The sequence below is a fragment of the Chiroxiphia lanceolata genome, chromosome 1 (assembly GCF_009829145.1).
Source record: "Chiroxiphia lanceolata isolate bChiLan1 chromosome 1, bChiLan1.pri, whole genome shotgun sequence".
In the NCBI taxonomy this organism is placed as follows: Eukaryota; Metazoa; Chordata; class Aves; order Passeriformes; family Pipridae; genus Chiroxiphia; species Chiroxiphia lanceolata.
Window position 1 is genome coordinate 14,626,990 of NC_045637.1, and position 27,489 is coordinate 14,654,478.

The 27,489-nt window shown below is 40.5% G+C and overlaps 1 protein-coding gene across 6 annotated transcripts in view; it reads left to right on the forward strand.

Moving 5' to 3' along the window:
- SAMD12 (sterile alpha motif domain containing 12) overlaps positions 1-27,489 on the forward strand; it is a 190,990-nt gene that overhangs the window by 61,438 nt on the left and 102,063 nt on the right. For 4 of the 6 annotated variants that reach the window (XM_032678183.1, XM_032678154.1, XM_032678164.1 and 1 more), the window contains exon 4: positions 22,566-22,706. In XM_032678183.1, the coding sequence (XP_032534074.1) occupies positions 22,566-22,706 (141 nt within the window). Of the gene's footprint in view, positions 1-22,565; positions 22,707-23,874; positions 24,015-27,489 lie in introns of those variants that run through there. The other 2 variants (XM_032678145.1, XM_032678134.1) reach the window with 1 other exon arrangement.

The following is a 27,489-nucleotide window of genomic DNA, read 5'->3' on the forward strand; positions in this document are numbered from 1 at the left end:
CTCTATTGGCTGCATTGCACATTTCTGTCTGTACAGGGAATGCCTGTTTAGAGGGGCTGGTGCTATTCAGCGAATCAAGGGTATACTTTTATGGAAGCTTTAATTTTCTTCTCATGTTGCTTTATTCAAAAATGAATTTTTCAAACTAGTAATACACTATCATTCCTTCTATACAAAATAATTATCAGTAAGTTTTATTTTTTTATGCATAATATGTTGTGTATGCAATTTCCACATGTAATGATTTTCATGGATTCTCACTCAAAACCAAGTATATATGTCCAGAAAATGCAACCTAAATAAGCACATGTATGCTCATGTGAGTCTGTGTTTTCATGCATGATCCAAATTTGTGGTGCTTGATTCATAGAACAGTTTGGTTTGGAAGGGACCTTTAAAGGTCATTTAGTCCAACCCCCTGGCCATGGGAAGGGACATCTTCAACTAGATTAGGTTGCTCAGAGCCCTGTCCAGCCTAATCTTAAATGTTTCCAGGAATGGGGCATCTACAGCCTCGCTGGACAGCCTGTTCCACTATTTCACCACCTTCATCTTAAAATTATTATATCTAGTCTGAATCTACACTGTTTTAGGTTAAAAACCAGGCCTTACTAAAAACTTTGATCCCATCTTTCTTATAGGCCCCCTTTAAGTACTGAAAGGCTACAGTAAGGTCTCCCTGGAGCCTTCTCTTCTACAGACTGAACAACCACAGATTGAGATATTTCTGTCAACACTGATGGAAGTTAGCTTTGAAGAACTTGCAGTATTTACTTACAGATCCCTACTGTTGCAATACAGTTCTGACCTTCAGAGACACCACTTCTGAAGAACTCACAGAGCCTTTTATTTTGTTGAATTTGATGAATGATGCCTGGCTTTCATTTCCCTGACAGACTGTTTATTTTCACCAGGTGTGCTTCAGGGCTGACTCTTTGTTTGTTTGTTTTTCCCCTTTATTAGAGAGCTAGTTAGTTGTCAGCAAAATAACAATTACAGTATCTGAGCATTTATTGCTTTTTCTGGAATGCCAGATGTCAGAATAAATCTTGCAGAAAAAAATGGAAACTTTATCTCTTTTTAGTCATAGTAGTCTTGAAAATTTAAGCCAAAGTAGAATATGTTTTTCTACATTCCATCTGAGTGAATCCTTCAGTAGTAAACAAGTATTTGTATACTCTTTAAGTAAGCAAGCTCTAGCTAAACAGCATCCACTAAATCTTGTGCAGTCTATTGCTGACTTGCAAGAATTGCTGGGAACTGTTACACCAATATGATCATCCATCTGGGAGAAAAAAGTGCTGTAAAGTGCAGCGCCGTTAACACTTTTGTATGGCAAAAGCTTTGATGTGCTGGATCCATTCTGCACTTCAATGAATTACCCACAGTAAAAGAATAGTATAAACAATTGTAGTCTGAAACACTCCCCTGTACAAATCTGCAGTTATAATTGGTAGCTGTGGGAAGCAGTATCTTTTGATACTATCTCTCAAAAATTTATCAAAATAATTAAACGGATTTTCCAAAGAATTTGAGGACTTGCTAATTCAAGACTGATATGTGATTTAAAAAAAATTCGCAGCTTGCTGGTTTTCAATAATTAATGGCTTTCTTGCTTGCAGAAAAATGAAGTTGCCAAATTTGACCTTGGACCAAAATCGTAGCTGGAATATTGAACTTTTTTTATTTTATGTAAACCACAGTGACAAGTCATGTAATTGTCCTCTGCAGGAGGTTATTGAGAAGCCCTGAAACTGATGGCAACTGCAGTGACCCAACACAGGCAACAAATTAGTTTGACTCAGCTTCAGATTGTTTTGCTCTAAAATGCCCCGTGTCCATACACTTTGTATGCTATCAACGTGGTTGTCAAACCACGTTGAAAATGGGTTAACTTAGAAGTGGGTGGGATTTGCCCTCAACAAAGTAGGCATGGATACCTCTTGCAATTCTTGCAAGCAAACTAAGTTTTGTTAGTAGTTCTGTATAACTCCTACAGCCAGTAAAGCAGTATCTCTTTACAGACTGATGTGTTCTCTCCTGCTCCAGGAGCATCCAGGCAGGATTTCATCTGTTTTAAATGTTGGTGTGTGGATGTGACTATCCTGTGCAATTCAGGGGAGATCACATATCTTTGTCCTGATTAGTCTACAGTCATGTGTCAGACAACTGTACTGTGGTCATGTACTGGAAATGCTCAGTGTAATTGACCCCTGGAGAAGGGAGCTTTATCTTTGCTGTCTGTCAGGCAGTAGTTTAACAGAGCTGTAAAGGCAGGAGTCAAGCAGGTTCCAAGTAAGGGAGCAGCCAGGGCTCTCTCAAGTTCCTTTGTAAAATGGAATAGCTGTGGTTGAACTATATTGTATTGACTGTTGGCTCTCAACAATGTGATGAGAGGTGTGATGCTCTAACTTAAAAATCTCCTGCATGTCTTGTTAGATGAGCCATATTGCTTTCAAACCTTGTGGTGGTATGAATAGTATAACTCATATCCAAATTCATGTACTGTAACCCACTGAACTAGGTGGAGTCATAGAAATCTTCAGTGAGTCCAAGTTAGAGCAAGAGGAACCTGGACCATAGATCTGTACCTCAACTGATCATGTTTCCAATTCCTGTAAGTATTTAAGACCATGTAGAAATAGATCTTAATGGAAGGAGAAATGATGTACTTACTGCCTTCCTGCCACACCACCACTGGACTGAATGTAGCAGTTAGAGGTGATGAAAACTCTTTATTCCTCTTTTAGGGTGATAGGAAAGCTCAGAAAAGTTATAGTTATTTGTCTTTCCACTGTGTGGTTTTTTACCACAATCCAAAAGTAATAAAGGATAAAAAAATAACAATATCACCTGACTAAAAGAGTTTTAAGAAAGGCATCAGAGACAAAGCACTCGTGTGCTTTATTTTCATTGTAGTATCAGTATAAGAAAATAGAAATATAATTACTAGAAAACCAATTTAGCCCCCTTAAGCAAATGCTGTTCTAGCTTTGGACACCATTAGGACTCTGCAATAAAAATTCTTTAATGTGTTGAGTTTTTATAATTAAAAATAATAAATAATATCCTGAAATGTCACTGCGTTTGTCATTTGATGGCTTTACTGCTGTCCTTCTGTTTTGAAGCACAACTGTCATAACATCCAAGCAGGCCCTATACCAAATACAGAACAAGAACTATGTGAAAGTAACTTTATAAGTAGCATCTGATTAAAATTGAAGCTGTGAAATATGAATGAGAGCATGAATGCCTCAGTTATGAGTAACACATCGCATGAGTTCACACTCAAGTAGGTAAGTGTTGTCCTGGTTTTGGCTGGGATAAAGTTAATTTTCTTTTTAGGTGCTGGTACAGGGCTGTGATTTGGATTCAGTGTGAGGATAAAGTTAACACACGGATGTTTTGGTTGTTCCTAAGCTGTGCTTACCCTGAGTCAAGGACTTTTCAGTGTCTCGTGCTCTGCCCCTGAGGAGCTACACAGGAAGCTGGGAAGAAGCATAGCCAGGAGAGCTTAGCTGAACTGGCTAAAGGGATATTCCATACCACAGAACATCATGCCCAGTATATAAATGGGGGGAATTGGCCAGGAGGGTCCGATTGCTGCCGGGGGACAGGCAGGGCATCGGTCAGTGGTTGGTGAGCAACTGTGCTGTGCATCACTTGTTTTTCCTGGGTTTTGGTTTTTCCCATTACGAGTGTTATCATCAGTAGTAGTAGTATATTTTACTATGATTACTATTATTATATTTTACTTTGTTCCAGTTACTAAACTGTTCTTGTCTCAACCCATGAGCTTTTTCCTTTCCTGATTCTCCTCCCTGTCCCCTGGCTGTGTGATACTGAGCTGCCAGCTGGGGTTAAACCATGACAGTGTATATGGAGTGATATTTTACTTTATCACACAAGTAAAATTTCTTATCTAAGGACATTGATTTTCCATTAACCCCTCTTGGATTTGAAATAAGAGTCTCTCTCTTTTTAAAATCACTTCATTTCACAGTGGCTGTTTCATGTAACTGAGATTATCTGATATTGCATATTAAAGTGCAGGTCTCTCTTGCTTTCAGAAAACTCTTGATTACATTGCAGAAGTCAGTCATAACAAGAAACATTTCTGTGTTAAGAGCCTGGTTAGCTGCATGCTGATTTGTTCTTCTGCTCTCTAAAAGCCGTTTCTCCCAGTCATTCTGGGACTTCCTAAGGCAGACTTGAATTGATTCTCTTTTCTAGGTAAGGTTCAGTGAGAGGTTTTGCAAACTTGGGGAGTGGATTGAATGGCTGACAATTCCAAAAAGCTGCGAGTCAGGACTCATCTCAGGAGATGCCTTCTCTCTGTAGATGCAAATGCTCTTGTTGTCAGCATGTGTGTGGGTGTAAGTCACGACCTTTCTAAACTGCTGGCACTGTTTCTTTCTAACCTCTTTCATCACCTCTTCAGGTAAACCTTTTGCAGTGATCAGTGTGGTGCTTTAAAGCTTGATGAAAATATCTGTGGTGAGTCTCAAAACTTAGAGTGGGAAGTGGCAATGTTTCTTATTAACAACTTTGTAACATTCAGGAATCCTGACAGAACAAACCATTAGGAACTGTCTTCATATTGACCACTTTGGTGACAGCAGAGTAGTTTTCTTGTCCGTTACAGCGATCCTGGAGCAGCTCTGCTGGTACCCAGCCACTCTGTAATAGCAGGACCTTCATGGCTAGCAGCGAGCAGGTGCTTTCCATGCTGGGGAAGTTACTTCACAGAAGGTGTTCAGTCTGCAGAGTTGTAGGGAGATGATTTACTTTTATCACGTGGTGTTTATCCCAAGCCTGGAATGATATTCCATTAATTACTGTGCTTGGGTAAAGACCAAAGCCTGGTAACTGGCTTTAGAAGTAACAGATTTTTGTCAGTCTTCCTTTCTCTCTCAGATCTTTTATTGCCCTTGCTTTAAAGCTGTTCCTGTGGAGTCTGTGCTAGTGGTCTAATTGTACTTGCAGGTGGGAGGACACCAACAGCAGTTTTTCCGTGTGGCCTGACAGTGCTTCAGAAGCAGTATTGGCTTAGAAGTCAGGATTGCAGAATACATTAAAGGTGTTCCCCAGAATTGCAAGTAAACTGACACAGGTATACCCTACAACTATAATTAATGGTCCCTGTGAATCAGGCAGAATATATGTGTAAAAATCCTTGACAGCTCTTCTGACTTGTGCAATGTGATATGCAGCTTGTTGCCCTTCAGAAGTAATCCAAAATTGGACTTGACATTGCTGCTTTTTGGGCTCTTTTTCACACATTGTCTCTTACAGGACTTCACAGAAACAGCATTCCTTGGAGAAATGTATTGCTTTTCTCAAATGCAGTATCCAATTTGTTTACATCTCTTCTCTCTCTCCTTCTCATTTCCAATATTTGGAAATGTTGGAACAACCTTCTCATAAAGTTAGAGCTGAGACAGGCCTAAAGCCAGCAGAATCTGTAAAATGCCTAAAAGTGAAAATTAAATCTAAATCAAATTGCCATAGTTATTAAAAACTTAACCAAACAACTCTTTCCCATTGCTTTTCCTCATTTCCACTGTTGAGAGAACCAAGTCATTTAAAAGTTTAGAACAAGTAAGAAACAGCAGAGGAAATCCTTTCCAGCTGCTCTGGCTTGTGCCAATAAACACATGGACTTCAGGAGGGAGGAAGTAATTTTGTCTCACCTCTGAATCTCTGATTTCTGAGAAACCAGCTTATGCTTCTACTTTTCAGGAAGAGAGAATGAATCCTGGAAGTCTTCCTTACTAAGATGAAACAGTCCCTTATGCAACAGATGTACTATGTTAGTAGAGCTGTTTGGGTCGCCAGGAGAACTTGTGGCTCTGTAATATTGCCGTGTTGATGTCAGTGATATTTCTTCAAACATCGTTTAGCACTGAGGTTAAATGCTAAGGAATGACAACTTGTGCCCATACAGCTGAGGGCTCTTACTCTTAAGAACAGGATGGCTGCGTTCGTGCCATCTGTGGGGAACACCTCTGAGTCTCTGCTCATCCTGAGCTATACCTGGGAGTTTCTGGGAAAGTATTAAGTGGCCCAGGCCAGTATCATCCCAGGAAACATTGGGGTGATTTGATAGAACAAACAATGGAGTTCCAGTGCCTGGACCTTAGTGGCACCGGTTAATTTGATTGAGTGGATGGCAGTGGAGAATGGACATTCTTAGAACCAACCACGGCCCTCTTTTCAGAGCGTGTGACATCAGATGAGCTTCAAAGGACTGAAAAATCCTCCATGTTTTACATGCATACTAGTCCCCATCCTTCTGCCTTTCTAACAGTGCTACTTATAGCATTTCCTTTAGAGAAATCCAATGTCTGGATGCTGCTACTGAGGGATTCTGCAGGTGGTGTACGCCTGTATCTGAACAATTTTGAGGGAAGTTCCATGTAGGTAGGAATTTTTTCACCTGACTCCTTGGTTTGCACATTTTAATCGAAGGTATTGATATACAAATTATGTAAGACTCTTGTATTCAGTAGCTGCTAATTGTGGCCTTGCTAACTCAATTGAATCAGGCAGCCTGATTTGCTGCTCTGTATCTTCATGGAGTAGAATCACAGACAGTGAGGTTGGAACTCACCTCTGTAGGTCATCTTGTCCAAATCCCTGCTCAGAGCAGAGTTGGCTAGAACAGGTTGTCTAGGGCTGTGCCGTGTCAGTTGTGAGAATCTCTGAGAATGGAAACTCTACAACTTTTCTGAACATTTGTTCTAGTGTTCAAGCACGTTCATAATAGAAAAGGTTCTTTACATTTAAATGGAATTTCCTGTTTCAGTTTGTGGCCATTGTCTCTTTACTCTTCCTGTCAGGTATTTACACGTGTTGGAAAGCTGCCCCTTAGCCTTCTCTTCTCCTGGGTGAGCAATCTCTACTCTCTCTGCCTTTCCTTATCTTACAGATGCTCCAATCCATTAATCAACTTCATGGTCCTTTGCTGGACTTGCTCCAGTATGTCCGGGTCTCTCTTGTGCTGAGGATTCCAGAACTGGATACAGTATTGCCGATGTGGCCTCACCAGGGTCAAGTAGAGGGAAAGGATCATCTCCCTCGACGTGCTCTGCCCTACTGCAGCCCAGGGAACTGCTGGCCTTCTTTTCTGAAAGGGCACATTGCTGGCTTATGTTCAGCTTGGTATTCACCAGAACCCCAGGTGCTTTTCTTGCTCACTGAATATCAAAAATGTTTCTTACACCACAATTAGTGGATTTTATGTGATCTCATCCTTATCATCTAAGTAGTACATGGCTGCTGAGAACACATACAAGGTCTTGAGGCCATGTCTGGAAGTGCCCATGTCCTGCTGTATGTTGCAGAAAGAATTTTGACCTGTCCGTCTTCAAGGGTTACTAGAAAATTGTTTGGGAGCAGGGTAGAAATAACTTGATTTAGATCAGCTTCTTATGCATCTGTGCCAAACTGTTTGTAATTGATACTTCAATCTATAGACAGCTGTGATCCTGCTTACCATCCAGCTGATTTAATTCTGGGGTATGGACAGGATTTCATACTGTCAGTGCTTACATGGTGCACAACATATGGCTTAACCAGAGAAGCTTTGCAGTCTGAGAAAACTGCAGAAAAGAACTTGTTCCAGTGGGAAGAAAACAGAAAAACACTGGTGAAGAAAACCAAGCACAATGTGTATCAAAAAGAGAACTCAAAGGAGAACATTACAGAAGAAATAGAAGTTAATTGAGTGAAGAGTATTTACAGATCTGGATATTTGGTTTAGAATTTTAATTATACACTGGAAGATTAAGTAAATAATTTCTTAGTATCTGTTGTTGCTTTTTGAGGTTGTATTGCTGCTATTCAGATCTTACTGTGTGAATATTGTTGCTTGCTGGAGTTTCACAAGACATGCATGTACAACACTGGAAAGAGTGTTAAACCTAAATGTTTATTTATTAAGTAGAAGCAAGAAATTGTGTTTTGTGCATAACCAAAATTACATTTGAAACTAACCCTAAAATGATTTTGCTTTTGTATTGAAGACTGAGTGCAAGTTAATGAATGGAGATGAAGATAAACGATTTAGTACTTGACTGAGGATTAAATTTGTGGCTCAGTGTTAGAAAACATTCTCTAGACTCTTGTGGTTTAGGAAAGTTTTTGCCAGTTTCTACTGATCACAGAACCACAGAATATGCTGAATTGTAAGGGACCCACAAGGATCATTGAGTCCAACTCCTGGCCCTGCACAGGACTCTCCCCAAGAGTCACACCATGTCCCTGAGAGTATCGTCCAAACACTTCTTGAACTCTGTCAGGCTTGGTGCTGTGACCACTCCCCTGGGGACCCTGTTCCAGTGCCCAACCACTCTCTGGGTGAACCTAAACCTCCCCTGACACAACTTCAGGCCATTCCCTCGGTCCTCTCACTGGTCACCATAGAGAAGAGATCAGTGCCTGCCCCTCCTCTTCCCCTCATGAGGAAGTTGTAACTGCAATGCGGTCTCTCCTCAGTCTCCTTCAGGCTGAACAGACCAAGTGCCCTCAGCTGCTCCTCATAATGCCTTCCTGTCAAGGCCCTTCGCCATCTTTGCTACCCTCCTTTGGACACTGTCTAACAGCTTAATATCTTTCTTATATTGCAGTGCCCAAAACTGCTACAATATTCAAGGTGAGGCCGTACCAGTGCAGAGCAGAGCGGGACAATCCCCTCCCTTGACTGGCTGGTGATGCTTTGCCTGATGCCCCCCAGGACATGGTTGGCCCTCCCGGCTGCCAGGGCACTGCTGACTCATATTCAACTTGCCGTTGATCAGGACCCCCAGGTCCCTTTCTATGGCACTACCTTCCAGCATCTCATTCCCCAGTCTGTATGAACATCTGGGGTTGCCCCATCCCAGGTGCAGAATCCAGCACTTTCCCTTGTTGATTGATGCTTTTCTTTTCTGTGTTCTTTTGTGTGTGTTTGTGTAAACCAGTGGAAGAAATGATTTTGTGTAATTGTGTCTGAGCTCTGATACGAGTGAAAGCACCTGTCAGAATAGTCTGTCTTTGCATCAGGGAAGTGTCTCACCCTAGACTTAACCAGTGTGTCACTGGTACCTAATGCATATTCTGTAAGTAAAAACACCATGCTTAAGCAGCGTGTCATCTACTCTTAAGGTCTGCTTAGATAATTAGTCTTCAGTATTACTGTAAAAAATTTCTGTGATGACAGTTTCCAGTCTTCCTCCTCTGTATAAATTATTATATGCAAATTATCCATAAGGTTTATAATACATTCACTAGCCACAGCTGTTGTTTTTTCTCTAATCGGGTTTTATTGGTTGATTAGTGTTTGTTCAATTCAGTGTCTCTTTAACAAAAAGACTTAAAGGTGGATCATGCCATGTGTTCAATGTGTCCTCTCCATATACTCTTTTTTAAAAACAAGGTGTAACTGAAAATTCATATGTAATACAGTGCTTTAATGTTTGCTGTTCTCTCTTAAAGGAAAAAATTAATTTATAATAGAAAGAAAACCCACTGAAGCTATCAGAAAGACAACATAAAATAAAGAAAAAACCCCCAAAACTATTTCCTGTGGTTTGCGAGTTTACTGGTACTTGTTTGGTTTATATAAATTTCTTTTTCTTTTTCTTCCTTTTACTCTTTCCCACACTTTTTTTCCAAGGCCTTTTGGAATGCTGGATCTCACCCCCCCAAGTTCTGCTGCCTCCCTCTTTTGCAGACCCCAATAACCTGAGCTCTTCTGAACACTCTCTTCCAAAAACTTCATTTCAAGACCACAAGGACCTGAGAATCACACATTTCACTGCTAGATGGCTCTGACTGTGAAATAGCCTCGATTATTTACAGCCTGGGGAGTGAGGGCAGCAAAGATGGTGAAAGGCCTTGAGGGGAAGCTGTAGCGTCTGAGGTCACTTGGTCTGTTCAGCCTGGAGAAGAGGAGACTGAGGAGAGACCTCATTGCAGTTACAACTTCCTCATGAGGGGAAGAGGAGGAGCAGGCACTGATCTCTTCTCTGTGGTGACCAGTGAGAGGACCGAGGGAATGGCCTGAAGTTGTGTCAGGGGAGGTTTAGGTTGGATTTTAGAAGAAGATTCTTCACCCAGAGGGTGGTTGGGCATGGAACAGGGTCCCCAGGGGAGTGGTCACAGCACCAAGCCTGACAGAGTTCAAGAAGTGTTTGGACGATACTCTCAGGGACATGGTGTGACTCTTGGGGAGAGTCCTGTGCAGGGCCAGGAGTTGGACTCAGTGATCCTTGTGGGTCCCTTCCAACTCAGAATATTCTGTGATTCTGTGATTTCACTGATTTCTTATTTTAATTAGTTTGGGTTTACCTTACAGCACTTGTTTCTTGTTTTGCTCCTTCCTGCTAGGTCAAATCACATTGGAAATGGCAAAATTATTCTTCCATTTTAAAATGTTGATGAGGTTCCTCTCACAAGCAGCTCTCTATTGCTACACTCACTGGAAGCCATCCACTGACCTTAGGCTCAGCTGTAGCTCAAATTAGCCAACTCTGTTTTTGTTAATTAGTCCCTAAACTACAAGCTTTAGGAGTATGAGAGTGTTATTATAGCCTTGCTTTGCTCCCAAGCTCTTTTTTTAGGAATCTGCTGCTGAACAGCCAGAGTGAGTGACACAAACAGATCCCATTATGCCTATCTCAGGACCTAGGTGTGATGGTCTCTATTGAAGAGTGAACTTCTAAATTATCACCCAGAACAGGCCCTTGTGTGGTTTCTGAAAAAACCTGTAGGCACCTGAACATTCTATTTCCCTTTTTATTTTAGCCATGAATTTACCTCAGTGCCTGCAGTTGCTTCCTTATGTGTGCCCAAAATTATCCCGATCTGAGCAGAAAAGCATAAGGGAAAATAAGTCTGACTTCCCCTTTGGGCTGAGGGCTGTCAAATCCTGCCTCCAAAATATCCACCTGCCTGGGGAAGTTGGTGCTTTCCCTGGCATGCAGGAAAGGGAGGGCTGTGTAGCACCACTGCTGCCAGTGGGACACTCCCCTGAGGACAGGAATGGGTTCTCTGTGTCTGGTCTTGGAAAGAGGCTGGAAGTTGACAGAGATTTGAGCTCTTGCACCTTGCATACACGTTCCCAAGTGCATTGCAGCAAGGTCAGTGCAGCCTTACCTCAGGAGTATTGGGGCCCCCTGGCCTGAAGGATGAACTGGGCTTCAGCATGTTCCCAGGTAGTTTGAAGGTGAGTTGTCTCCCTCTTTTTGGGAGAGCTCCCTTACTTCTAGCTATAGCAGTTATTTTTATAAAGAAGGCCACACAACATTTTCCTGCACCTTGTAGTGGAAAATGAGCTTTTATTTTTGCTTGGGAGAATGAGACCCAAAGCCAGAGCGGGGGGCTGGGCTGCATGTTCCGTTTTTACCACAGTGCCGGGCGGCAGCCTCTGATAAGGCTCCTGCATGTTACTGTTGTATCATTATTAATAATATTAATAATATTATTATTGTTGAGTCAAATGGGTACAGAAGGCAGAATTTCTAAAGGTGTGGATTCTGTTACGGGGATGAGTTGCTTACAAACTAAGTACAGTAAGTCATTGCTTAGGTATCTGGGTTTTTTCTGATCCAAAATGACTGTTGTCTCACAGTGTTCTACAGGTCAAGTGTAAGTATTAAATAGGAGGAATAGGCCAGCAGAATAAAATCCTTATGTCCTGATTCTCCTCACAGCTACAGTAATAAAGGCTGGAAGAAATGCAAAGGAACTCTGCAAAATGTGTTGTGCTACTGAGCCAGCAATGCAGCAACAGATTAGTGCCTGTATCTGTAAGACTGTGCATATAACTGAGTAGAGGTAGCTTTTACAACAGAAAAATTATCTTCACCTAGGTTATAAAATGGGCAGCATAAATTGTAAGTTCAGGGCCCATCAGGGGTATTGTGTGCAGCTTGACAGGTGCTAGGCTTCTAATTAAAGCCCACAAAAAGAAATGGTAGAGCAGAAAATGCATCAGGAGAGATGTGGCTGGTTCCTCCTTCAGGTTAGGAGAGTTGAAGCAGTCTACAGTACTTAACCTATGAGCATGCTGCTTTTAATTTTCCATTTTTATTAATATGAATTATTAATATCATGAATATTAACACGAAACCTTTCTCAATTTCATTTTTTATTAAAAAATTGAAGGATGAAGCTGCTATGGGTGTGGAAGAAAGCACCACTGAAAGCTGCTTGCAGATAACAATGTGGAGCAGTAGAGAGCTAGGGATACAGAACTGGGAAGCATTTTAATACTGTATGTGCCTCAGCACTGGGATATGAAAGCTTATTTTAATATTTAATAAAAATTTAATTTTGCTCTTTTTCTTTTAAACAAAGCAGTGATTGGAAAATCCTATTAGAAAATTTAAGTTTTCAGATTCTGGTCTGCTGCAACCTCTGATGGCCCACAGACCTTTTGCAATGCAGTACAGTAAGCTGTCTGGTCATGTTATGTTGGTCCTTCTTACTTCCCATGAGTTTGGCATTAAAAGAAACTCAGAAAATTAATTAAGCATTTTTCAAATAGTTCTTCTTTGTGTAGGGGTTTTGCCTAAATGCTTTATGGCAGTTAGGGTAATCAGGAGGAAGAAGGGATGGCTTTCCCAGCATCACAGAGTGAGTGAGATGGCCCCTGAGATCGCTTTCTGAGGTGTGACTGTGGTGGGTTAACCTTGAATGGACACCAGGTGCCCACTGAGCTGCTCTATTACTCCTCCCTTCAGCAAGAGAAGATGATGAAAGAAAAGAAGGTGGAAAAAACTTGTATGTTGAGATGTAGGCAGTTTACTAAAGTAAAAGGTCACGCTCAAGCAAAGGAAAAACCCAAAAGATTTTATTCTCTACTTCCCACCAGCAGGTGATGTCCCCTGAGTCCTGGGAAGCGGGGCTTCAGCACATGTAGCAGTTGCTCTGGAAGGCAAGCATTTTAAAATAATGAATGCCCTCCCTTCCTCTTCCTTTTTCTTAGCTTTTATATCTGAGCAGATGTCATATGGTATGGAATATGCCTTTGATCAGTTTGGGTCAGCTGTCCTGGTTGTGTCTCCTCCCAAGATTTTGCCCACCCCAAGTCTACTGCTGTGGGGGAAAATGTTGGAGAGACAGTCTGGATGCCGTGGGAGCACTGCTCAGCAGTAGCCAAATCAGTGGTGTGTTCTCTAGGTACAGCACAGCTCTATGGGGGCTGCTGTGGGGAAAATGAACTCCATCTCAGCCAGACTCTACACATGAAAACCATGAAAGATTTACATATAAATGGATTGTTTTTCTGCATCCTTCAGTATATTTCATACTGAAGAATCATGTCCTTGTTATGTATTTAGTGGCCTAGCACCTTTGGCTTATTGCTTGGATTGATGAGTAACAAATTAGAGCAAGCAACAATATTGACTAACAATTTCTGTCCCACGGATGGGGGAGGCAGGCTCACAGACCCTGGTCTTCAGCCATGTGAGTGTTTCATACCAGTGCAGTTCAGAACTTAGTGGGTACATTTGCCTGAGATAGGAGCAGATGTTCTTCCTCACTTAATTAAATGGCAGCTTTTTTGAGTTCACATGTGTACTTCACAGAGCTTGCCCCCTTCTCTGGATACACACACCAGCTCCACTCTAGGTAGAAGTCCAGAACCTCTTTTGCTTTGGAAATATCAGTAGGTAAGATAGTTTAGCAATATCAGTAGGTAAGATAGATAGTCTTCTGTGTGATTTCAGGGATTTCCCACTTCCAGTTGGGTTGGGCACTCAGGAATGAGTGTGGGGGTTGTTTTGTGTGCATGTGTGTATGTTTATTTTTCTTGTAGTAGTAAATGATCCTTTTTTTCTGGAAGAAATCTGATTTTTGTGAGGTCTGCCATCGGGAGTTACAGGAAAGGCTCGTTTGAATTTGCTGTAAAGACTTAGTCAATTCTAATGCTTTCCAAATTGTCTCCCTTTCCTTTTCTGTGTAGAAGCTGTATATTATAATGTATGAATGTATGTTTACTCCTGAATTAATTAACAGGAGTTTTGCAGGTGTGTTCTAATGTGATTTTTTTTAATTAACAAAGAAATGGGATATATAATGCATAATGGGTTGCACACTGAGCAACATTAGATTAACTAGGAATAGAAGAATTGTGTGTCCTGCTGATGGTGGACAAAATCAAAGGTGTTGACAGATTCACTTACTCCTTCACAAACAAAAAAGACCTTGGGGTTGTTTATTTGAATAGGGGAACCATAAATCTGGCACACAGATACCAACAAACAATAGTCCTGTTTTTTTTTTTATTAAAAAGTACAATGTGCAATATAATAGAAGCTCATTATTATATGTCTGTGTATAGTTATATATAGCTGTAGGTACTATATAATTTTGTATGTCCAGGAAGTAGATTGCCAAATGTATATACAACAAACAATGTGGATTTATAGACTGCCTGCTAAAGGTTTACATTTATTCTTAATTTACTTTGTGGGTCCTATCAAGTCCTTCCTGAGAGCACTAAAAATGGTTGTCTCACATTTTACAGTACACTTGAAAAGTGGTGTAATATGATTTGTGCCTGAATTTATATTTCAGAGGGGAATTCAAGTTATTACTCTTTCCTCCTATTACAGTCATCAGGTCCTGAATATGTTCATCTGAAAACAGGACTAACAGTCTTTTACTCAAGACTTGTAAGGAATCAATATAGTTCCCATCAGTACAGTAAATTACTAACTGAACCACTTCCAGTAATTGTGATGCACAGTCTCTCATTAACCCCTTCTCTTCTCTGTATTGAGATTTGTATTCTAATTTTGTCTCAGAATAAAGTTATTTTGGAATGTGTCTGTAAATCATTAGACACTAAAGTACTTAATTCAAAATTTGATAGCTAAGACTGTTATTTATCTGTAACAGTTCTGTTTAATCTTTATTGATGATCTAGACAAAAGAATGGAGTGTGCTCTCGGTAAGTTTGCAGAGAACACCAAGTTGGGTAGGAGTTGGGTAGAAGTGTTGATCCCCTGGAGGGCAGGAAGGCTCTACAGAGGAATCTGGACCAAGCCCAAACGTATGAGGTTCAACAAAGCAAAGTGCCAGGTCCCACATTTGGGTCACAACAACCCCACCAGGAAAGATTTAGATTGGATATCAGGAAAAATTTCTTCAGAGAAAGAGTTGTTAAGCAGTAGAACAGGCTGCCCAAGGAAGCGGTGGAGTCACCATCCCTGGAGATGTTTATAAGATGTGTAGATGTGGCACTTAGAGACACAGTTTAGTGGTGGACTTGCCAGTGCTGGGTTAATGGTTGGACTTGATGATCCTTAGAGATTTTTTCTAACCTAAGTGATTCTATGATTCCATGATATAAGGATATGTGGTACGCCCACACAATTAAAGTATACAATTAAATACTTCCTTGAAAATGTGTGGGTGAGCCAAGAACTAGGAATTGTTTGCTTTATTTATGGGAGGGGTTGGGAGTCAGGAGACTCTCACTTCTGGAGAGGGATTTTTACCTTCAGCATTAATTTTCAAGGTACTTGGACTCTTTCGAGCTGCTTGGCCAGAAGTAAGTGTTTACCAGGGAGAGGATAAGGGTACTTTTAAAATGTTGTTCCTAAAATGAGTATTCAAGATCCATGCTCTGTTAGCTCACTGTCTTTAAGCATTTATGCATGACTTCCCCATTACTCTAGGTTTGTTGGTTTTGTTCAATAGCATAAATCCAACATTGCTGTGTCTGAGCTGAGCCAGACATGCTTGAGCCTGTGTAGCAGGGCATAGGAGCCCCCAAGGCAGTGATGGCTGTGGAGAAACAGCTGGGGGTAGCTAGCTGGGAGACATCCTTGGGAAGAGTCAAGGAAAACCTCAATGTGAGAAAGACATCTCCTAACCTGGTACAATTTCAGAGACCATCACTGAACAGGTGGTGTATAGCTCAAAGGACTGTGTCAAAACTGAGACTAGAAAATGACAGCGATATTTGATGGAATATGGAGGGAACTGGGAAAGGCAGTACTAAGGTGAGAGGAAGTTGTACCAAACTAAATAATCCGAGTTAAATAGCTTCACAGAGGCAACACTGACATCTTAAACCGTTCATCAGAAACAGACAAATTTAGAAACAAAGTCATGTCTTAGTTGTTGCTAATTATGTATTTGATAATGCAGCTAAGTTAAAGATTATGTTGAATTACTTTTCTTTTGTATCCTGTTAATGCTAATGGTTCTGAAGTGTGGAGGAAGGACAGAATTGTGCAAGAGAACTGTGACCCGAGGGGAGTTTTTTGGAAATAAACCCATTTTATTGTAGACTTATTGGCAGCAGTAACAATAGCCATTGCTTCCTCTTGTCAGAACTATAAACAGACATGATGCTGAGACAAAAGATGCAGATAATTTTCAGAAAGTGCCTTTGTTTACATAGCTGCTTTTCTGAGTTTGATCAGACATTTATTGACCAGTATGACAGTGTTTTCTTTGAGAAACTTTATTATAGAGCTGGTCTTATCCAGATCCAGCAAATAATGAATGATAAAAAGCCAGAGAATCATCTTTGATGATGCTAACAAATAAAAGTGTCTCCAAAGCTAACTTGATACATGATATGCCTTCCTATGCTTTCCTATGCTTCCATTGGAGACATACTGGAGTCATGTGCTTTTCCCATTCATGTGTCTTAGCAGAAAGTAAATCCTACAGCTTCATGCTGGTTTGCTACTTTTTTAAATGGGATGAGAAAGCACAAGAATGCTGGATCTGTTAGAGAACTTCCTCAGTTCTCTGATATTCATCAAGGTTAAATAATCTCCTTTGTTCCTCCTGGTCCCTATCATTAGAAAATATTTTTCCTTCTGCTTTATTTCTGTACCAGTATCCCTTGTGTCTCCTCTCTGTTTAAGCTGATTGCCAGTTGAGAGTTGCTCGTCATATCAGAAGTACCAGGCAGCTACCAATAGCAATTTTGGGGGCTAAATCTCCTTTGTCCAGGCTGGCAGCTGCCATTATGCTGGCAGTGGATCAGTAATGTATGTGCTGCTATAGTAAGTCTAATGAAAAATGAATCCATTTTTACTTTTAAAGCAAGTAAGTCTTCCCTGATTAGTGACATACTGGATAGCTGAAGTGGGGAAAAGAGGGTGGTAATGCAAGCTGCAGTTTATCCAGAGTCTGCATTAGTCTTATGGCTAAAATCATTAGTAAGACAAACCAGATCTAACTGCTTTTGCAGGAAAAGCTGTGGATTTGCCACAAGACATTGATGACAAAGTGGCTGATTTGTCTAGTTGACTAGGGATGAGACAGGCATGAGAAGGAGAAATGTGCTCTTAAATTCTCATGTAGAGAGCAGAAAATATAGGACTGTAGAAGACCCGATTCATTATCAAGAAAAGCATCATGAAGTCATATCAAGTTTGCTCTGAAAATTGGGTTGATTTCTGGTTTATGCTGCTGCTTTTACAAGATGTTTCTGGACCCAGGATCCTCAATTATATTTATATCCATTTGTTCACTCTTCAAGTCAGTTCCCAAGTTTATTAATTCTTCTCTTTTCCCAGTGTTCATCTCCCTCCACTGCCATTGTGAGGCCATTAATGTTCTGTAGGTGACTATTCTTTTTTTCACCTCCTCTCATAATTTTGCCATTCCTCGCTATGAAGTCATAGCCTCTCTCTTGCCCATTCTTGTTTGCATTCTTTCCTGATTATGTGATGAGAGTTTTATCCTTGTGTCTCACCAGCACCTGAACGGTGATAGTAATGTCTGTGTCTCTATCATGGAAATTTCTTGCTTGATATGTCCAGCAAGGCTTGTTTTTAAGCACTGAAGTCAAAAGAAGCCAACATTCAGCCTATATAAGCAAGAGGAAAGCTGTGACCAGACTATTTCAAGTAAACACAAAAGCAACATGTTTGAAAAACCAGAGAAGCACAATGTTAATCCATTCACTAAGAATAAAATGGCATTTGTGACATTAAAGTGTAGAAGATGAAAAAGTTTTCATCTTGCATAATTTAGAGGTTCAGGGAATCTTATGTTCCTGTTTTTTCAGGTTTTCTAGGTTTGTCAGCTGAATCCATCAGAAATATGACCAAAAGGCATATGACTGAAGTTTACAGACCATAGAATCAACAGCTGAATGTTGACCTGTTAACCAAATCCTACAATGCAAGACCTAGCAGAAACTGGGAGCATTTAGGAGGAAATCAATATAAGACAGACAAAAATGGGCAGTGAGCTTCTGGAATTTGTACCCCAGGAAGCTACAGAAGCAGACAGTATCAGGAAGATCAAAAAAAGAAATTTAGGGACATCAGGACAATAAGTAGGTGTTAAAATTATGTGCTCTCTAATAACCCTAGTATAATAGTTCTGGATGGTGTTGTGGTACAAAGGGAATAACTTCAGAAAGTAGCCTTCCCAATAGCTCTCCCAGAATGCATCTCCTACTGACACTACTGACACTCTGAACATAGGCTGTTGGTCTGGCACTGGGGCCTTTTTTAGTGTCCTTGGAATCTCCAGGAAACTTCATTTCCTAGGTTCTGTGCCCCATGGTAAGTAAACTGAACATCTTGTCTTGTTAATTAGGTATACCTATCATATTGTACTCAGGAGACAAGATCACCTTTCCTGGCCATACTTCACGCACATCATTTGTTCCTACTAGTGGTTTATCATTGTCATCAGCTTTAAATTACTCATAGTTTTTTTCAGTGTTTTGTGTGAGATCAGGCTCTTACTAACTATCTGCTCTCATTTGCCTGTACTCCTTTGGTTCTTTCTACATGCTTAATAAGTCCTTTCTTACCTGTCTATTCTCCTGCATCACAAGTATTCTTTCAAGGCTTCTTGCGAGGTGTCCCTCTGTGTGTCTGTGAACTGGCAGCTGGGTGAAGAGCAATAGGCTATACCAGTGCAGGGAGGTACAAGCATTTCTGATTAGGTACAGCAGACTGTGCTATGTTCCTTGCTCTAGGGCCAGTGCCAGCCTCATTGGACCAATGCTTATATTCATGCTAATCTTCTGTGGCATGCAATGTTTCTCCCTCCATTCAAATTTCCATCTAGTTCCAGCATGATCAAATGAGATCTGCAGCAGCTAAGTCATATTAGAAAAAATTAGGCCATCAATCCATTATTAAGCTGGAAAGTGTTTTATATTTTGTATCTGCCCTCAGGGTGTCTCCAAACATTCCACTGCTGATCTGCCCTGAGTATGAGAGGGCTGGGGTTTATGTGCTAAAAATGTGTACAGACACTGAGGGAATTGTGGGGTTTTGTGTATAACGTTTGATTTCCAGCCTTGCAACTAGCTAGAGCCAAGGCCCAGATGTTTGTCACTGCAGTCTTTATGGTTCTGTTGGTCAAGGTGCTTTTGAAAAAAATGTCCTGTTCTCTATTAGGCAGGTAGCTGCTACATCTAAGAGGTAGTGCCAGTTTTGTAGTGTTGGGAAATTTTCCTGCAATGGTAGTCAAGTTCCTTCTACTTGTGTCTGAGCAAAGACCAGTGTGCAATTTTAGAAAATGTTACTTTTGTCACACATTCTGCTCTTGACAATATATTCTATCCAGCACTCTCTGAAAATTAAAAATCTATCCTGAATTTTTACTGTATAGTTGTCTCTCTGTTTTAACCACGATGCTTGACAAAATAACCATCTTTTGTGTATTTTTATTAATTTCCTTTGTTAATCTTAGCTTTTTCAAAGAAAATAGATCTTTAGATTGAGATCCTTCATGCAGGTTATTTCACAGGACAGATGATGTTGGAAGGCATGTCTGGCAATCATCTAATCCAACCCCCTACTCAAAGCAGGGGCAAGTACAGCTGAGGACCTTGTCAGACAGGCTTTGAGTGCTTCCAAAGACAGAGATTCTACAAATTCTCTGGATAATTGGTTTCAATGTTCAATAACGCAGAGTTCTTAACACCAAATCATTAGTCTTTCAGGCATGTACAGTATAGGAAGCAAGACAGTAATACATCCAAAATCATTAACTGATTATCAGGATCTTGGCCTTGGTAACTAATTGGCTTTAGTGACTGATCCAGGCATTAGCAATATCTTTTCAAAGAACATGATTTACTATCAGAATGAAAAATTATTCCAATTCTGGCTTGTATGTTGTTGTTCTAAGGGCTGAGGGGAAAGAAAGTATGGGGAGGATTGAATTTTCACACTTCGGATCACTTATTGCATTCTTGAAATACCACATTTGAATGTTTGCTTTCTTGCCTCATCACTGCCTCAACATGTCACTTTGGATTTGGTGCAAGAAAGAGTTAATTTAAGGCAACTTGTGCAAGCTGCTGCAGATAATATGAGTCAAAGACAATTTTTTCCAATGGCATTGTGCTTTGAGCCTAAGCTACAGAGGAACTGGCGTGCCAAGAGTTGAAAATAGATGTTTCTGTTTTGTGCACACTCAACTTCCAAAGGCAATGACTGGGGTAGAAAACCGATTTGAATATGAAATAAAGAGTTGCCCAGAGGAAGGAAAGAGTAATGACTATCCATGGCCAAAACCAGGTGGAGGGCACTGGATAAGATGCATGGCCTCTGTCTGTCCTTTCATACTACTGTTGCTGACTCTCTGCCCTAAGATGACGTGTTTTGCCACTCTTTAAATTGATGATTTGTTTTTTTATTTGCTTTCAGTTGATAGATTGACATTACAGACGATATTCCTGAACTGTTGTACATCTTTATAAATTGCTTTAAGATGTTTTAGTGAGATAAGACAAATAAAAATTGAAGTAATTATTGCTGCCTTTATCACCAGGGGAATTGGACAGCTGGCATTGATCTGTAAGAAACTAATTTCCATATTTTGTTATTACATTAACCCTTAGAATTCTTCTTGTTTATGATTTCAAAAAAAGTTTTCCTAATCAAAAGGTCATCCTCTGTAGTATGTAGTGCTTGAGAGACACAGAAGGGCAGACGATCTATGAACACTGTCATTTTTATCTGATCAATAACATCTTGCTTTATTAATAGTAATATCCCAGTATTTTACATTGCATCATCATATGAAGATTTTACTAACCACTTCAGAGAACTGCTTGTGAGTGAAATCTAGCAGTTAGTGAAGGGCATACCCCTAACTGCTTGGTTTGGGGCAAAAATTATGCACCCCTTTAAAATCTTGGCATTTATCTTAAATTTTTTAATTAAAATAATTATAAAAATTCTGTACTCATTGCTGTTTTGTAGGGAAAGAGATTGAATAAGGGCCTTATCTTGCTGTGTTGAGTAATACTTTCTGATGAGCTAAACTGTACCATTTATCCAAAAGCCACAGTAGTGGTAGCACAGAGACCATTGTGTTGCAGAGGGAATAACCTACTCTTTGCTATCTTCTTCTGGTTTCAGAATAAAGCCTGAGAAATCAAAGAAGGAATTTTTAACAATTAAAAAGAACTAGAGGAGATAAAAAGTTGAATTTGTTTAAAAAAGTGTACCAAACAACATGTCATTTTCAAGGTAGTATCAATGCACCTCCAGTTTGATTTGTTGGAATTGGCCAGGGCACCTTTAGATAACAAATGTATATATTGGGAATCAAGAGTCAGTGGAAGGCTACTAAGAGACTCCTCTCTTGGTGAAGTGGTGCAGTGATGAAGACCAAAGAAAGTAGGTTTTGGTTTTCTTCCTCGGGTAAAGCACTGCTCGATGCTTTGTTTCTCTGCTTGATCCAAATACTTCCTTAGTGTTGGCTCAGCCAGTGTACAGCCTTCCTCCTGCTTATTTATAGCAGTGATGCCCAAAAGATGGAGTCAGAGTTCCACTAGCAGAATCTGGGGAATGTAGATTGATTGATTTTTTAGCATCTACAATCTGCCTTGGACTCTGGTTCAACATTAACCTAATAGTAAAGTCACAAACTGGGAGTGATAGCCTGCAAAGACCATAGGCTCCTTATAGTGGAGTAGATGTCTTTTTATAGTTGGACAAAATATTTTTCAGGAATGATTCAGATGTCATTGATAGAAATCTCTGCCTTTTTTTTTTCTTCTGTTTTGCTGTGATAGTTTACTGTTAAGAGGGATTTGGAAAGCTGAACCATGAAGTACGGAATCATATTGGAGAATGGTGCTGTTACACTATAGATATATCTGAATTGCAACAATATTCATCCTCGGTATATCTGAAATTGATTTAATTTGTGAAGTCCACTATTGCTGGTTTCTTGACAGTAATACAGATGATTGAATAGAGATGAGGGTCTTCTTAGGCACCTGTGTCAACTGTAGACTTATAGGGGATATCCTGCCTGTGGGAAACCAACTGACACTGGAGAACAGCAATTGGTTGTCCCAAATGGCATAAGATACCTATTTTAAATGTCTGTATCTCTCAAAAAAACACCAAAACAATACAGAAAATCAAAAGAAAAGGCAGGAGTGGTGCACAGATCTCTAACAGTAAGGAAGTACCAACTGATGAAACAGTATCTTCTCAGGCTGAGGTCCTTCAGGGCTGAGAATCTTTTCTGTAGCAAATTATACTGTCAGAGTGAGACTATTGCATTAATGGCAATCCTTGAGTGATTTTTTTCATTGTATCTTTTGCACCCAGGCCGTGCTTTGCTGAGACTTACTGACAAAAAGCTTGAACGAATGGGTATTGCCCAGGAAAGCCTGCGACAGCACATTCTGCAGCAAGTCCTTCAGCTGAAGGTGAGAGAAGAAGTCCGAAACCTCCAGCTGCTTACACAAGGTATGAAAAACAATTTTGATACAGACAGTTACTGAGATCAGGTAGGAGACATTTGCCTGAGGGCATAAAAGGTGACTTGATGTTCTCCTGCAAGCAATGGTGCGTGAAAATGTCTCATGGATTCCACATGCTTTCCGAGGGGGGAACAAAAGATAAAATAATGCACAAATAAATAGAGATGTTCAGCTGCCTGTTTTGCATGATCAATAGGCTTGATGGTAGTCTTACTTAACTGTCTGCTTACTCAGATGAAAGTAATTACATATAAAGGGCACAGGTAGTGAATGTACTGTCTTTAAAAACATTGCACATTTTGCATCAATTGTTTACTTTCAGTGTTAGATAAAAAGTAATTTCTGTAACCTGTTTTATGGTAAGAGTTGTCAGTGGAAAATTACCTGTTAGACTCTGGTTTTTTGCAGAGGACTGATTCCTTCTTCAGGAAGGAGTAATTTTATTGACTTGAATAGAGTTGCTTGTAATGTATGCTGCTAAGAAAATGGAAAACTGGGCTCAATATGGAGTCTAGATTAGAAGACAGGGAAGGAGAAGTAACAAAAAGGTTCTACGTATTTTCCAAATGAGGTTAAGATGTTTTAGGATAACTAGCTCTCTATAAAGGCTTCTAAATGGCTGTGGTAAGATGGAAGAAAAGCAATTATTGTGGCAATACTGTAAAGCAACATTTAGAGATCCTCTACTATATGTCTGCAATACTTTCTCCATGTTAAATGTTATTTGGTAGTCCAGTGAGATAGCATAAACCACATACTTCTGTGGTGTTTTGGTTCAGTGCCCATCATATGTCACATCATATGAAAAAAATAGAGAACATGCAGTGTATTTTTAACAAAATGTCCTTCACACATGACATTATGTTCTTAATTAAGCCTTGTTCACTGTGTTTGGGGAAAAAACTCTGATTAGTTGAGTAAGCTGCATTTTATCTGAAAGAGCTGATGTCTCAACTGAATTGTTCCTTCAGGCTTGGTCTCTTGTGGACTGTGATGAGAAGTTCTAGGGCTCCTTCATCTTGCCATGAGCTGTAAATATGAGCTCACCTCATCTTATGTCATTTCAAAGGCAGTACACCTGCTGAAGCATAAATGTCCTCCCCAGATGTTTAGAACTGTTCTTTTTCCTTTTGTCCATTATTCCTCCTCTTCAGAGCTGGCCAGGTTCTCTCTTCCCCTGCATCTGGAGGGTTTGATGGACTGTGAAGTTCTGGTCACCCACCGGCACTGTTATCAGCCTGCTTATGAAAGTTGGGATTTGACTGATATGGGGCAATGAAGACCCACTAGCTATAAATTTGGATCAGTCGATCGCTGCAGTCCAGATAAACCTGTATTTGGCACTGAGAACTACATGTTTCCTGGCTTCTCCTTTATTGTTCCTCTCTGGTTCTCCTATGGACACATCAACTGATGTATGACTTATGATCAGGTCAGACAGTGGTGACTGCCATTTCAAGGACTTTGTGGCAGCGTCATGTAAGATCTATTCCTTGCTCATGCAGTTGAGGATACAAGTTTGGACTTTGGTAAAAGGATGCTGGACTATGAAAGATGGGGTAGGGATAGATGCATGGATGTGTGTTTAATGTAGTCTCTCTCTTCGATGTAGAAGGAACATCGTTATTAAGTTTGATCCCATAAAGGCAAGCCATCATATGCTTTATGAAAGGCAGTACAAGCTTAACAAAAAGCTGGTGGTCTGCAGCTCTAGCTGTCTTCCCCCACAGTGGTGCTAGCCATTGTGCTGTCCTTCAGTGTCACTCCGATATATCCTTGGTGAAATTGCTTGAACTGAGAATTTCTGTCAAAAGAATTTATTCCTCTCTTTGTAGTTTGTTATAGCTTAACCATGTGAGCAAGTACCCACAGCTGGTAACAGAGTGGGTCAGTTAAGAGAGGCAAAACACACTGCATTCAGAGCTATGGTTTTTAGGGCTAGGTGGCTGCTGGTGTGACCACCAGCTGCAAGAGCTTGTTGTGGCCCTGTGTTTCAGAGCTCAGCTGGGAATGGCTGTGTGAGGGAGCATGAGCAACCTGTCCTTGAGGGGAAGAAAACAGTACAAACCAATAGAAATACAATTTTAATAAACAAATCTGTGAATGGACCTCATGGACTGTAAAACCTCTTGTGTGAAAGTCAGAAGCCAGCAATCTTTATGTGCTATTGGTCCACCAAGGGTGGTATGAGAGCAGGCACCTTTCAGGTGTATAAAAATAGAGTAAGCAGAGTGTTTTAAAACTCTTTCTTTTAAAAAACTAGAAGAACCAAAATTGGGTTTATTTTCATCTTAAATAGAGCTGAAGTTATGGGGCAGAACAACAGTTTATAAGAACATTCCTCTCTGCAGCAAAGCTGTGTTAATTCTATGATTCCATAGTGGGGGGACAGTGAAGTGACAGGATGACAGCAGTATTCCTGCCCCTTATTGCTTCATTTACACCAAGTTGGAGCATGTGTCTGTTGAAAATACTTGCTTAAAAGTACTCAGGTTAGGATGTTATTTCTCAACTGCAGTGCAGTCTGCAAAGCTGTTTGTATGTCAGTTGTTCTCTGAAACTAGTTCTGTCCCTTCTTCCGGTTTCTTCAGACTGTGTCCACTCATATTCTTATTATGATTTATATATTCCAGGTTGTTACTGGAATAGGTTTCTGTAAGTGCTTTTTTGTTTTGGGGAACACTTGGAGAACATTTTTTCTGCCTTCTGGAAATTCCACTTGCAAAGTGCAGGTCACACTGTAGCTATTGCTGCATTGTGCTTTACTGTCCTCTAAAAAGTCCTCCAAAAAGAGGGGGAAAAAAGCCCTCTGTCTCTCAGTGCACAGCTCAGGAGATTGTTAGGTGAAAGAAACTGTTAAAACTCATTTCTGAATTAATGTAGCACACAAGCTGGGTTGCAAGCAATGAGGTCCTAATTCAGAGCCCATTGATGTCAGCAAAAAGACTTCCAATGACTTTAGTTCATACCCCAGTTGAAACTGGAGCAAGCAGGGAAAGTTTCTAAAAAGCATTATATAATACTTACCACATATTTTAAGTGGTTTTGTATTCTGTTGTCTGCAGAGAAAGTTAAACTCATTTTAAAAGCACAATACCATTCTTTTCTATTCCTGTTGCAGAAAATGACTTAAAACTGTTTCATTCTTCTTCATTCAAGACACCATCCAGTCTGTTCTGGGGATCTTAAAACCAGAATACTACGTGATTGTGTGTTTGAAGTCTCGTCTTCTGTTTTAGGAAGACTTTTCTTTGGAGCAAGAACTACCTGATTGAGGCTATTATTGGCAGAAACACTATCCAGCCTCCACTAGGATAGAAGGGCACAGGCCTAACTACTGATCTGTGCCTTTTTTCTCAGACTTAGTGATGTTGAGGAACTAATTTGACAAAATATCTTCCAGTGTTTCTTGGGGAGAGCTGCACACTGTTGGAAACACCATTATTATACTGTTATCACTGGAAGCCTGAGTTGAAAGATCTTTTCTTTTAAAAAAAAGCCTTACATAACTACACAGAGAAGGAAGAAGTTATTTTGAGATTTCTCAATGCAAGTCCTGCTTTGGGCTAACATAGAAGACACTGTCCTCAAAGTGGTAGAGCAGTGCTGTGTGATTCTGAGCAAAGTATCCACAGACAGCAATTTGCTCAAAGGGCTGAGCTGAAGAAGCATTTTTGGATTTGGACTCTATGATGTCTACATTTAGGATGATGTTGGGCCCCTAAGCTCTCTGTGAGTTTCATGTAGGGCAAAGTGCTACATGAATATATTGCCAGGCCATTATTTCTCCTGCTAGCAAAACGTGTTTGAACAAAGCTTTGTGCTCCATTGAAAATCATCTCAGCAGTTGATACCTGTTGAAATTATTTCCTCAGTAAGTTTTCTGCTCATTCTGCTCTCATGCTCAGCTGCTGAAATACATATGTGCCCAATGGTAGTCACAATAAGATCCTTCCTGCCTTCCTCCCTCCCTTTCTTCTTATTTCCAAAATACCATACATTTCATTCAAAACCTATCAAGGTAACCCTAGCACTGTATTCTTCCAGGAAGGGAACTCAAGGACCATCCAAGTTGCATCTCATCTTCCTCTAAGCTCAAGAGCAATGCATCACAACAAAGAGGAAGTCAGACATGAACCTGTTGGAGTGAGTACAGATGAGAGCCATGAAGATGATCAGAGGGGTGGAGCACCTCTTCTGTGAAGACAGGCTGAGAGAGTTGGGCTTGTTCAGCCTGGAGAAGGGAAGGCTCCGGGAAGACCTTATAGCAGCCTTCTAGTACCCAAAGGGGACCTACAAGGAGCTGGAGAGGGACTTTTTAGGGACACATGGTGATAAGGCAAGGGCTAATGGCTTCAAAAGGAAAGAGGGTGGGTTTAGGTAGGACACAAGGAAGAAATTCTTTACTGTGAGGGTGGTGAGTCACTGGTACAGGTTGTCCAGAGAGCTGTGGCTGCCCCATCCCTGGAAGTGTTCAAGGCCAGGTTGGATGGGGCTTTGAGCAACCTGGTCTAGTGCAAGATGTTCTTGCCTAGGTCAGGAGTGTTGGATCTAGATGATCTTTAAGGTTCCTTCCAACCCAAACCATTCTATGATTCTATGACTCTGAGCAAAGAACAAGTAAGAGACATTTATTCTAGTGATGGATCATTCACTCAGTTTTAGAGGAACTTTTTAACAGAAACATTATCTTCAGGGTGCGTGTGGTGAGTAAGTCAGGACCATGAAACCCTCCCTAGCCAAAGTGTTTTACAAGGATACTGACAGCA